The sequence below is a fragment of the Populus alba genome, chromosome 5 (assembly GCF_005239225.2).
Source record: "Populus alba chromosome 5, ASM523922v2, whole genome shotgun sequence".
Taxonomy (NCBI): Eukaryota; Viridiplantae; Streptophyta; class Magnoliopsida; order Malpighiales; family Salicaceae; genus Populus; species Populus alba.
The window spans coordinates 2,187,529-2,201,867 of NC_133288.1; the positions used below are offsets into that span (position 1 = coordinate 2,187,529).

At 29.4% G+C, this 14,339-nt stretch overlaps 1 protein-coding gene across 1 annotated transcript in view; it reads right to left on the minus strand.

Moving 5' to 3' along the window:
- The window catches only part of LOC118047654 (protein ALWAYS EARLY 2), an 81,034-nt gene extending 76,709 nt beyond the window's left edge, over positions 1-4,325 (minus strand). The window contains exons 1-6 of the mRNA XM_073409463.1: positions 4,138-4,325; positions 3,142-3,276; positions 2,760-2,858; positions 2,543-2,605; positions 1,724-1,801; positions 1,106-1,274 (exon numbers count right to left, since the gene is read on the minus strand). Of these exons, the coding sequence (XP_073265564.1) occupies positions 1,106-1,274; positions 1,724-1,801; positions 2,543-2,605; positions 2,760-2,858; positions 3,142-3,261 (529 nt within the window). The 5' untranslated portion in view covers positions 3,262-3,276; positions 4,138-4,325. The remainder of the gene's footprint in view (positions 1-1,105; positions 1,275-1,723; positions 1,802-2,542; positions 2,606-2,759; positions 2,859-3,141; positions 3,277-4,137) is intronic.
- Between the last annotated feature and the right edge of the window lie 10,014 nt (positions 4,326-14,339).

The following is a 14,339-nucleotide window of genomic DNA, read 5'->3' on the forward strand; positions in this document are numbered from 1 at the left end:
TGAAGTGGACGGCCTAAATATGAATTTGAATTCATCAGAAAAACACTTCAAAAGGTCATCGCTGTTGTTAGAAACATTTATATCGCGCATTAACTACTCTGTTTGAGTTCAAATATTTATGAGAAAATTAGAAGTATAAAGGAAAGGAACAATGCAAGAAAATAAAAATAAAACAAAATTGAGTTGCATAATCACACTATCAAATCAAATTCAATACTAAAACCTTGATGGAAAAATCTCAGGAAAAGAACTTCCATGTCAGAAAAATTAAATCTTTTGTTGTTGTAATTCCAGTTCACAGAAAATTATAAGAGTCAGATTAGTTGCCTATTCTATCCAATCCCTATACAATTGTATTTGGACATCAAAACCATTGGATTTGCATCATTTTCAATAACAGGGTATGGATATCACTCCATGTAGATGACCGCTGGGGGGAATTCTATACCTGTAACAGCATCTGATTCATACAGTTTTCTGTTCAGCCCTATTCCAACTGAGGAAATAGATTTCACTTTCATCTCATTTGACTCAATTGGATCAAAGCATGACTCCTTCTGTGTGCTTCTTTTTTATCCTGTCTTAGATAAAATTGTCTCCAATATTTGATATTTCATTCTGCTGCTAAAAAATCAAAAAACAAGGGAAGGAACCATCCCATTTGTATTGCTACAAAGTTTGGACCATACTGATAATTTCACAATGGTGGCTTTCTATCCAATTACATTAATAAACAAAGACAGGAGGTGGAAATTGTCTCTCCACCTTAGTATCTTACTAAACCACTTAGATGTCATTAGCATAACCCCATAAAAGGTTACAGTTTATGCAGTGAAAAGTATAAAAGAATACGGGTAAAAGAGTGATTAGATTAAATTCATTGAAAGTTTTTAGAAAAGAAGATAGCAAAGGACAGAGAATGTTTGGACAACAAAAATACACACACTGACAGCGACAGCTGGAATGCATGAGCCATCTAATGCATGTGAGTTGGAGACCTAATTAAGGAAAACAAGTACGAGTACTCCTCAAATCATAACAGAGTGGAGAAAGGAAAAACTGGAAACAAACCAGAGTTGTGTTTTCCATAAGCAAAGTATATTACCACATCCTCTTTTTAATAATGATAAGCATCCATCAGTTGATCCAACCATGCGAGAATGTTGGGGATCTTCTTTTGATGCACTAAGCAGCACTTTTGGCCGCTTGTGTTTCTGAAGCTTCCTGAGTACTCCAGGCATCTCATTGCTTTCTCGTTCACTATCACTTGCTTCCTGCAAGTTCAAAATCCGGATACAAGCAATCAGCTTTTGATTTGTCAGCAGACAACAAGACAAAATCAGGATTTACAGCAATTCTACTAGGTAAATCAAAATGCATCTTATAAAATGTTTTTCTGTAGCCATCTAATTATCAGATTATGCAACTTAATAATGATAAAAAACAAAATTTATGGTCCCTTCTTACTGTGAATACCCATAATGCATCAAATTATCTGTCTCATTTTCAGTCAGTTGCTGTAAAGTATTCTCCAACATGTCTGCTATAAACACCATGGCTACCATAAATCTAAAATTATCTGAATAATTAAATTTTCAATTTGCACTTCCCTGAACTCCCCTTCCCAGAGGGAAAAAAAGAGAAAGAAACAAGAACAAAAAATAAGAACAATGAAGACAGTCAGAAATTAAGATGAACTTCCAGATGTCAAATGCAATCATACCAGAACACTATAGTGATCGATCATCATAGCTATAAGCCCAACTACAGAAGCTGTTCCCTCTGGAAGAGACAAGTATGCCTGAAAAAATATAGAACATGGAAGAGCAACAATGTTAACCAAGGACCCCAAGACTAACTAAGGCTTCATCTACCATATCACAACCAAGATTTAACACAGGATACATATTACTTATTCTGACGATATTTTCCTTTTGCAAGTTGAAGAAACTTTAAAACAAATATACCATCATTTTTTTTAAGCTTTTATATTACCTCTGCAATCCCACAATATAGGCCCAACCAGGGGCCAAAAAGTGGTATCAAGTTGTCTGGAATCACTCTTCTTGCACTGCTAAGGCAATGCCCAAAATTTTACAATGACATCCACCTTTTGTCTTGAAATTTTGGGTTTCATTACCTCGTTGAATGACATGCGAATAAGAAGCAACTTATATAACATTCAAAAGTTCACAAACTATTCAAAAGCTTTAGACTACAAATCCAAAATTATAGAAACAGCAGACTTTATGTCCTACTTTGGACACATCAAAATTCCAAGAGCTAAGGTCCTTAACCATATTCTAAGGAAGCCCACCCAATTGTAATTCTTCCAGTAAAAATGTTCGATAGCATAAACAAATTAGATATGAATTGTGTTCAATTAAGGACACTCAACACCAAAGGTTAAGAAGATCCTGATTCCAATAACAAAACCACTTAAAAAATTCTCACAGTATGACAAAACTGTAAAGATAAACAACAAGAAGGACGTGTCAGCAGTGAGACTAGTGACTGATTAAACTAGCTGAACACAAGGTACCCGATTCATATTGTAAAGGGCCTCCACCATTTCCACAGATCTGTTGCGCACTTCAGCAGCTACCTGATCATCAACAACAATACAAAATTAAGATGATACTTAAAGTGTATGATGAGCTTAATTTGCACAAATTAAAGTTCATGGAAAATTATCATGCTGAAGAGAACCAAATAAAGTATAATGATGAAAAGGAGTCTCGATAACACATAAGGCATACTTTCTTCCAGTTCTTTCCATTGTCCCGATATGCTTTGTAAAATCGTTCAAGTTCTGCCTTCTTCCATTGAGGTCCCAACTTATCAGACAATTTCTTCTTCTGGGAGAAAGCAAAATATCAATGCATTAAAATATCATTATACATTACAAATTTTCTGAACAAAGAAAGTTCTTTGGAAACTCTTTGCCATTTGTTTAAGAGAAATATACTAAGTCTCAATTTTGCTATCATATCTATATCAAGATCAATGAACCACAAGGCTATGAATAAAAATAAATCAAGTCTTAACATAATTCCACGAGCAATTTAACTCAGCCAACAGCTGGATCATAAAGAATGAATCAAACCATTAAAAAACTGGTGTAAGTACACAAACACATACAAAGCCAATTCTCATCCCATTCGCCTGATGTTTACTTTTTCCTGAACTCTTGACTTCTTTTTCAGGTGATACCTCATTCAGAAACCGCTTATTCACACTTTTTTTCCTTGCTGGGGCCATGGAGGACCTATCTATCTGAAAAAATCAATGAACAAATTAGCAACACCAATTTGCTTAAAGCTTTAACATGGACATCAATAACCATCAAAATTCACAAAATACATTACATTAATAATAAAAATATAAAACTCTTGGCAAAGCAAGACGATCTTCCACCCCAGAATTTGAAATATAATACACAGTCCAAATATTAAACTTTTTTCCTTCTTCTTTTTTTTTTTTTTTCTGGTTTTTCGGATACTTAGACTCGAGTTAGAGTTTACTAAGCTGCACTAATTGTGGAGAATATTTTCCCACTCGGATTATATTTAAAACCTCAGTCAAAACGCACCACAAGAATTCAACTTTTATAACATTACCAAAATCACATCATTTTATCAAAGTATCAAAAGAAGCAAAATACATATATGAAAAAAAAAATCAATTTTAGCAAATAGAAACAGAGGAATCACAACAAAATACGCAATGCTATTAAGGAAACACTTCAAAAGAGAATCGAAAGGAAACAACCACCCAGTGCCATTACCATATATCACAGTTTTCAATCAAAAAACAAAAGATAGACCCCCCAAATTTCAAATTTTCAGAATTTTTTTTAAAAAATGACTTTCAGAAACAACTAAAATAATTCAAAAAATAAACCCCCCAAAATTGAAAAAAGAACGAAACCCAAAATTTCAAATTTGACTAAAATTCAAGCTACAATTCAAAACCCATCTCCAAAACCCCCTCAAAAACAACGAAAACGAATAAATAACAGAAATCAAATTTTGAAACAAAAAAATATATAACATTTTCTTAGTAACGCCCCAACAAAAATCTCAAAAATTACTCCTCTAAAAACCCTAATTCACAGATCCGAGACTATACACTTACAGATTCAGAGTAATTGATATCTGGGTATAAATCATACAGTGAAACAAAGGGCCGTGAAGAGAGAAAAATGCAAGCTTTAAGGTTATGTGTTATAGAGAAGGGTTTTTTAGAGAGAGAAATAAAAGAGAGTTTTCAAAGTTACGGAAAAGAGAGGCTCTTTTAGAGAGAGAAAGAGAGATGTTGCCGCGAAACTTGAATATAAAGGTGGGCTGGCCAATCAGATTTTTTTCTGTATACATATCTTTGTTTTGTTTTGTTTTTCTTGTTTTATACAGTGTTTTGTTGTTGTTAATCACCGCACACGTTGGTGCGTGGAGTATTGTATGGTATGATCTTGTGGTTATTGGTTGGGGTTTGAAGGGATAATAATAGCAGATTCAATTTGAAATTTTTTGTTGTTTGCTGTGGGAATGGCCCTTGAATTTATGGGTATTTGTATTTGGTTACCATAAAGTTTTAGAAAAATGGGCCTCGAAGTTTTCTATTGAGAGATGGTCCCTCATTTGAATATTCTGCACAAAGTTTTTAAAAGTTTTTAAACCGGCACAATCCATGATACAGCCAAGGCTCGGATTATGAGTTACATAGTTTTATATACGTGAATTTAAAATAGTGTTATTTTAATATTTTTAAAAAATAAAAATAAAAATTTATTATTTTAAAAAAATAAAATCAGATTGAGTTTTGAGAAGATTATAAATGAATTACTAAATCAATTAAGTTTTAATTGAGTTAATTTTTATATGGTTTAATGTAAAACTAAACCAAAACCAAAAAAATTTATTGAGCTTGTGCATAAATTTATTAAAATTAGATTTATCAAAAGTTTGGTTCGCAGGTGAAATCAAGTCAATATACAATGATTTCATTTCAAGATTCAAAAATTTAAAATGAGTTTCTTTTGAATTTTTTTTTTAATCAAATCATAGATAAACTCAACCAGCTCGATTAAGTTTTAATCGACTTAACTTTTATATTAATTTTAAACTCGTTCTCAATTGGGTCTTCAATCAATAATTTATCAAGATGACTTATGTTTGTTTGATGATGTGATTGTGGTTGCTTTTTAAAGTGTTTTTCACTTAGAAATGTATCAAAATAATAATTTTTTGTTTTTTTTTATTATTTTGATATTAACAGATCAAAATGATCTAAAAACACTAAAAATATATTAATTTAAAATAAAAAAAATATTTTTTAAAACGCTCTTGAAATATAAAAAATAAATCATAACAGATTGAATGACATTGGTTATTCAATGCCAAGCTTATAGTTGTGTCCTATCAAATTAACAATGTGTAATCAATGTGATTAGCATGTGGATGATAGTGAGTTTATTTGGTAAAATTGTATGACCAACAACTACTTATTTGTTGTGAAATTTAGGTTAAATTGAATAGGAAAGATTAAGAGGCAAATATATATATATATATATATATATATATATATATATATATATCAAAAATAAAATCAATACTAGTGCAAGAATATTGAATGTCAACTTATTAATATATATTTGGTATTGTGGTTTATAATATTTTTTAAAACGTATTTTCTAATTGAGAATGTATTAAAATGATATTTTAAATATATATATATATATATATATATTTGACATTAATATATCAAAATTATTAAAAAATATTTTTAAAAAATATCAATTTAATATATTTTTTTAAGATAAAAAACAATTTTAAACAGACAAAATGCCAAATAGAAACTTATTATTGAACTAATAACCTCCTCCAGCAATTTATTTGCCTTCAACATTTATTCTCGTAAAAGAAAAGAAAGGACACCAATAGCACCAAGCTCAAACTCTTCGCTCTCTGCCATCCCCAGCATTTTCAGCTCTGCCTCGTTACACACCACCCTCATTATCAATGTCAATAGGAACCTATTTTCAGGAAAAAATAATAATAATTATAAGCTAATTCATTTTTCTTTTTTTTCCCATAACAATGATAACTATTATTAAATTCATGAATAAAAAAATTTACTGATTTGTTACCTTTTCAATCAGTAAAGCCAAGATCCCATCTGGACCAAGATCAGCATGGTAAAGTGACCAACAAGCAATTTTGTCACCAACTTTGAGGTCACTTTTCACAAGAACTTCAGCCCAAGCAATCTTTTCCAATTTGAAATCCTTGATTGCCCTATCATAGTAAATTGCCACCCAAATCTTGTTCCTTGGTGGTGTGTAGATCTCAATTTCTAGTCCTTTGATCCGAATCTCATCAAGCATGGGTTTTGGTAGAGTTTTTAAGAAGTTTTTTGAATCTCCAACAAGAACTAAACCTAGCATGTCATATTGAGTCATGGTTTTTGTGAATAAATGTTCTAGCTCCCCACCAATTGGATAGTGTTGAATCTGGTTAGGTTGAGGAGGAGCCATGTTCTTGAATTAGTTTTTTTTTTTTTTGTATGTTGCCCTCTTGAAAATCACCTTGATGATTTGAAACTAAATATAGGTAAATGAATGTTAAAAGAGTTGTGTTTGTGTTAGAATACTAGTAGAATGCATGACTAACGTATGAACTGTGAAGAAGGCATGATACATAAATCATGACATTAAGAGGGATGATACCTTGTCTCAAATTCCATAAATATTAATAAAAACTCAATTCAAAATTGATATATATATATATATATATATATATATATATATAATATATATATATATATAACTAAGGCCGTGGCAAAATAATCACCCTACGATTGGTATTAAAATACGATCACCACAGTATATATTTTCTATTTTTCTCATGTTTTTTTTTATGTATTCAAGATAATGATGGTAATGGTCAAGAAAAAATTATGAAGGCAATTAACGTTATCTACAATGATATTAAATTAGGTATATAATCTCATTATTAAGAAAAGTATGCGTATAATCCAATCAAGAGAGGGTTATAAATATATAATCTCATTGTTATTATTTTTTTTCTCGTGATTTCTTGGATATTTTAGTTGTTTTGTTTTCTTCTTCACTCTTTGATTTTAGAAGTTAGATTATTTTTTCTATTGCCGCTTTTATTTGTAAGAGGATTGCTTGATGGTATAAATGCCACATTTAATTTTGAAAATTAATAAAAATTAATGGCATTGTCAATTGAGTTTTGTCAAAGACATGTATGTTTGTATTACGAAACTACTAGCACCAACACCTTTAATCATAATTGTTAGATTCAGGGTTTGTTTGTTTTGCAGTTAAATCCGTTTTATTTTTCACCTAAAAATCATTAAATTAATTATTTTTAAGCGTTTTTCGATAGATTTGTTATGTAAAAAAAATAAAACAATATTATTTTAATTTTTTTTTATTGAAAAACACATTTTCAAAAATACTTTGCATCGCACTACCAAATATACACTTAGACCATGTTTGTCTACCGAAAAATAATTTTATTTTGAAAAGTTATTTCTATACAAAGTGAATTGCATAAAAGTGAGTTATTTTTTTTTTTAATGTTTGGTAATGTAATGAAAAATGAGTTTAGAAACATTTTCTAGTGTCTGGCTATGTTTATAAAAAATGACCTGAAAAATAACTTATTAATATTTTATTTAATTTTATTAAAAGAATATGAACCAAATTCAACAAATCAAAAAGTTAAAGGATGATGAAATTTAAAAAATTCAATTTCATAAACTATTTCAAATAAAAAAAATAGTAATCAAAATAATAAAGATTAAATCTGAAAGGTAAAAACATTAAAAAAGAATAAAATTAAAAAAATATATAAATCTCATAAATTATTTAAAATAAAATAAATAATAATTAAAAGAATAATAAGGATAAAATTTGATTGATAAAAAATTAAAAAATAATAATAATCAAAAGCATGATAATCAAAATTGATATAAAAATCAAATTAAATCAAATTTTGAAGAACAAAATTGAAAAAGAATGATTAAAAAAAAAACATATAGTAGTAAAAAAAATCAAGGATCAAATTTCAACAAAAATTTTTTTTTTTTCACAACCTTTACAAAATATTTTTTTGTCCAAAATAAAAGAAAAAAAAAAAGTTTAAATTGCTAAGTTGTCATTTTAACTTGCAGGTCGATTGTTTTTATTTGAAAACCCATCCCCGTTTAGGTTTTGGATCCTAAAATTTTGAATCGGCCCGCCAGGCCGCGCAAAGTTTAACAACGGGTTCTTAGCATATCACTGGTTTCAACTTAGCCGACATGTCATTTAAAAATTCAAGATTTAGTACTTGCGAGGCTAAAGATATAAGAAGCTTACAAGATAGTAACCTAAAAATTTATTGTCAACTATTCGAACTCCTCTTTTAACATTTTATTTCTATAATCTCCAAGAAGAGTAAAGTCTGGCATCTCATCTTTTTATTTATTTATATATATATATGTATATATGTATGTATGTATGTATGTATATAATTTTGATGTGTTGATATTAAAAATAAAAATTTATAAAAAAAATTATATATCATAATATAAAATATATACTAATTTTAGCTGATATCCTAAACTTTGAGATAATCTTATATTGTTTAATGAATTTATGAGTTAGAAAATGTAGTGATACAAAATGCTTATGCTTTACGCAGGATAGAAAATACAAATTTCTGACTATGAAAATTAAGATTTTCTAATTCTATGAGTGTTTATAAGTGAAATAACTTCTATTTTTAGATCTGTTTTATTTTAAAAAAATATAAATTTAATATTTTTTAATAGTTTTAATGTGCTAACAATAAAAAAAATATAAAAAGTATAATGCACCGCAAAATACACATTAAAATCAGCTGGTATTCTAAAATTCAAGATAATCTTGTATTGTTTAATGAATTTAAGAGTTAAAAAATGATTCATCATGATTTATAATTTATGGGTGATTTTTTTTATTATTGATTTTTTTTATTATATGTTTTAAAAATACCTATTATTATTATCTTGTAAAAATTTAAAGAAAAAAGAAAAAAGACAAAATCTGTCATAGTACCCACATAGAATGGAATAGTATATGCTCCGATAATCCAAAGCCCTTAAAAATCAAGAGCCCACGATCAACCTGAATGGGTACACTTATCACGCTTAGACGACCCCGAATTTTCTTTAGTTTTAAATAATCTTTTCAATTCAGTTGCTGTATCATGCATTTTTCTATGCAAGCCTTACTTCTTGAATTTTTAAAAATGTTATTATGCAAATTAAATATGATTTTAGAATTGATTTTTCACTTCAAATCATAATTATTTTCATAAGCAATAAATTGCATTACAACGTTGTAAAAATAATTAAAATTTATGGATTAACAATTATTTCAAATCAATATAAACTATGCATAACCAGAATATCGTATAGTAATAATTAGACGCCATGCCTGCGCTATACAGTGGGCTCTTTCTTTTATTTTCATAAAAATTATTGTAAAAATTTATAATAAAAATAATAATAATAATGATGTTTATATCTTACTTCAATTCACATTTTATCACTCGAATTGATGTTTGTAAATTAAAAATCAAATTAATACACTTCTTTATAGTTATAGAATTCTTAAGAACTCTTGCGTTAACCTAACCTACGAAATATAAGATCAAACTTCACTTTGTACCCATTCCCAAAAGAAGTTTCTTTGACCTAATTTACTACATAGCTAGGATATATCAAGCATTCCAATATTTACTCACATAAATAATATCAAATCTCAAATATATCATGATCTACATTATTATTTTGTCTTTTTATGTTAATTATTGAGAAAAATTATGTTATTAAACTTTATAAAGTTCATGGACCTATTCACAGGTTTGGCTAGTTGACTTGGTTTATGGGTTTGAGAAGTTTAACTTTTTTTTTTAATCCTTAGATATTGGATTAATTGAAAATTCAATTTTATAATTGGTCTCGTTTCATCTTTTAATTGAGGTTGTCACGGTCTTAAAAAAGCATCTCAGTACTGGGTTGATATTTGATTTCATAATTTTTTGTTTTTATTATCATATAGTTAAATAAGAAAATAATTTTGAAAAAAACAAATTATAATTCCAGTAGAGTCCATAACTCAGTTTACAGGTTTGACATGTCAGCTCGGGCTACCTGATTCACAGGTTTGATGAGTTTGCCTAACAATAGAATATGTTTTTTTTTGGTCTTTTAATTGTTTTTTTTTTCAATTTTATCCTTTAATATTGAGTTGGTTGGGAAATAGATTGCATGATTGATTTTTGTTTGCTTTTTATAGGGATAATTGTCTCAAATAAGTGTCTATTTTTATGTTAGTGTTTAATTTTATCTATTTTTATCATATAATTAAATAAAAATACTTTATAAAAAAGTTATTAAACCCAATAAAGTTCATGACTAGGATCACATGAAAGAACGAGGTAGATTTAATTTGTTATTGTCTCAACATTTTTTTAAAAAAAATTATCATCCTGAAGTTTTTTTAAAGTCAAGTAATGTTTTTACTGATTATCAATGTTGCATTTGGATCCATGAAATTGATCGATTTAAGTCGAGTTAGGTAAAGAGCTGAGTCCGAAGGTTTTAAAATTAACTCATTTGATCAGGTTTAATAACACTATAAAAAACCTTCATACATACTCTTAATATTTTTTTATATTTTAAAAAAATCGGTCCAACTTGCAGCGGAGCCTGAGCCAATGGACTAGTGTCAACTAAAGGGAAGAAAAGAAAATCACATGAATCATGAATATAATATTTAGGCACAATCACATTATTCTTGAACTTTTAAATCTGCCGAACTCCCTGCTAATCACAAGCCAATTATCAGTAATTAAATCCATCTAGGCTTAGAACCTTTAAAACCATTTAATCAATCATCAAAGAATAAACGATTGTAGTTATGTCAAAAGGGATTCTTCCTCGAATAAGCACAATTTTATATAGTTATAAATGAGATCATTGCTTACAGCAAGATTGCATTATCTATGTATATTGATTTAATTAAAGAAAAAATCATGTCCCCATCAAAAAAAGGAAATTAAAAGGTAGTCTTTAAAGACAAAAAAATAAAAATAAAAATAAAAATAAAAATAAAAATAAAATCAAAATCGACTACAAGTAGGCAATGTATAGACAATATGCCAAACAATGCCTTGCATGGATTAATTAATGGTAAGCTGGGCCAAACCATGCTAAACCACTATACACAGATCACTTAAAAAGAAAGAGGATGCTGAAACAAATCAAATGACACTGCGGAATTTCTATTACAACCATTAGAGCCAGTCGCACGTGTTGCAAGAAGGTGGCGGAGCGATTGCACGCGTCAACAGTTTTTTTGTTTTTTTCCCCTTGTTTGTATAAAATCAAAAAGACCCTTGGGACTAAACAATAATAATATACAATACCACAATGAAATTACAACCAAGCCCTTGGAGTCATGGTAAAAAAATTATAAGGATAATGCAATACTTTTACTGGTCTATCAAATATGAAAATACAAAAATGCCTTTATACTTCTAATAACCCAATTTTGGATTCTCTAAATTTTCTTTAAATGTTATTTAATTTTTTTTTATTCATAAAAAATCCAAAAAAACAAAGAAAAAAAACTTAAAATTCAAAAATATATTTTTCTCGAGTCAACCACCATTTTCCATGAAAAAAAGCCTATCAGATCAATACGAGTCGAACTATGTCGACCGGGGTAGAAATTAAGTTTCAGGCCATTTCAGGTCAAACCTGTCATTTGTGGTCAAAACCGAGTCCATTGGGTCAATATAGGCCAAACCATGTTGATCGGGATGAAAATTGAGTTTCAGGCCGTTTCGGGTCAAAACTGAGTCCATGGGGTCAATATGAGGCAAACCATGTCGACCGGGATAAAAATTGAGTTTCAGGCATTTTTGGGTCAAAACCGTTTTTTTTCAGTCAAAACCGAGTCCATCAGATTTATATGGGTGAAACCATGTTAACCGAGATAAAAATTGAGATTTAAGCTATTCTAGATCAAAATTGTTATTTTCAATCATAACCCGGTTTATCAGGTTGATACCAGTGGCGGAGCTAGAATTTTTTAAACAAGGGGGCAAATTACTAATAAGTATTTGATATTATATATTATACATATATGTGTTATATATAAAAATTAATTTGAAACATATATATATATATATATATATATATATATATATATATATCAACTCAACTCAAGTAAAATTAATTTTAAAAATGCTTTTAAAATAGAAAAACTTACATTATAATTGTTCTCTTCAAGATTTTATATTTTAAAACTGCTTCATAATAATTTTATTTTTAATCTCATTAAAAATATCTTTCTCAATATTATTATAAACCCTAGCATTTTCAATAATTAATTATAAAGAAATAAAATTAAAATTAGATAATGAAACAAATAGAAAAGATGAAAAAAACTTTCCTAAAGCATAAAAGGTTAATTGCTTAACTAATTAATTAATAGCTTAGGACCTGAAAAGAAATTTTATAGAAGGAAAAGAGTCGGGATTAATAATGAAAAAAGAATAAAGAATTTGATTCAATTAGTAGCTAACAAAAAAATTAACCCAATAAAGATATTATATTAATATTTTAATATAACAAACTGGTTACAAATAACTACGTCTGGGCTTATGTGATCCCGACTATTATTCTTAAAATTCCACTTTATTTAATGGAAGTTTTTGTTTGGACAACCCTTATTATGTTATTGGGTTACAGCATTGAGTTTGGAAAGTGAACATCAGATGCAGAGTGAAAATTATGAGAAGATAAAATGTAGAATAACAGCTATGAGGAAGACCAGCTGCACATCAAACCTATACTAAAGCCTGCAAAGTCAAATTTCAATATGCTGCAAGAGTTGTACCAGGAGGAGCTGAGAAATCTCTCCAAGTAATTATTATAGGCAAGATTATTAGAGGAGAATAAGAATTATTTAACCAGATAAAAAATATTAATTACATTTATGCATTGTGGGTGTGAGGGGGGGGGATTGCCCCCTCTTGCTCCTGTGTGGCTCTGCCACTAGTTGATACTGGTCGAAATTTTATTTTTATGGTGTTTGAAATTAAGTTTTTGGTAATCAAAATTAATTTTTAGCGGTTAAACCGGATATTTTCTAATATTGATTTGCGTTTTAGTTTTACCCACATATATATTTATTATTATACATAATAAAATTATTGTGCATAAATATTTTTGGTAGTAGTTGGTGCAGTTGAGGCATGCGAAATTTTTTCTTCGGACAAAGCCAGTAAAAGAGAACAAGAAAGGAGGAAGAAAAAAAGAGGACAGAAAGGAAAAAGTGAATACTAAAGCTAATACTATTCATGTATTTTTCACTTTTCTTTTCACATGAGTAAGATATTTATTTTTTTAAAAAACAATTTAAAAAATACCAAAAAATATACTAACCGTTAGATCAAATTTTCTGGACCCTTGATTAGATCTGATCAAATAGGGCAAAATACACTGGCCCAAATCCATCTTAGCCCTTTAAATGGTATGTCCTTTGATCCTATCTTGCCACGTCACCTGGTGCACCAAGCCTCAGGTGCATCCTATCACACTGAAGCAAAGATCTGACAATCGAGACTGTCTATTAATTTATGATCAAGCAAATCATAGCCGTATGATCAATTCATAACTCATCCAACGGTCCATGATATCCGATTCACCAGCTTACCATGCTAACGGTTTCACCATAACAGATCTCAGAGATTCTCCCTCCTCTCGCCGGTGATCCTTTCTCTACACGGATCTCCCAACTCCGGCCCCTTAAAGAGTCTAGACCACCATAGAAAAGTTCCTCACCTCCTCGCTAGAAAACCCTAGACGTTCTTCATCGCTTTCTACGCCATATCTTTCCGGAAAAGGCCGCGACATCTTCGACTACCTGAAGCTTCAAACTGTCGATTCTCTCTCATCAGCCATCAACAGCCATCGAAACCTCCCTTATCAGAATCCTCTCCCCCATAGCTACTATAATCTACCTTTTTTTGGCTCGGAATCTCGTCGAAGAATTTCACATCTCCAACAGTGGCCGCGCGTGAACTATATGCGCCACAGGTGTATTTTCTTAATTTTCTGAGAAGTGCAAGGGTATTTCAGTCTTTTTTCTATACAGTGGCACTCAGGTAATTTTAGGGGTTCCTAGTGGTATTTTATTTATTTTTTATAGGGTTCCTAGTGGTATTTTATTTATTTTTTATACAATTATTTGTAAAATTTTCTTTGTA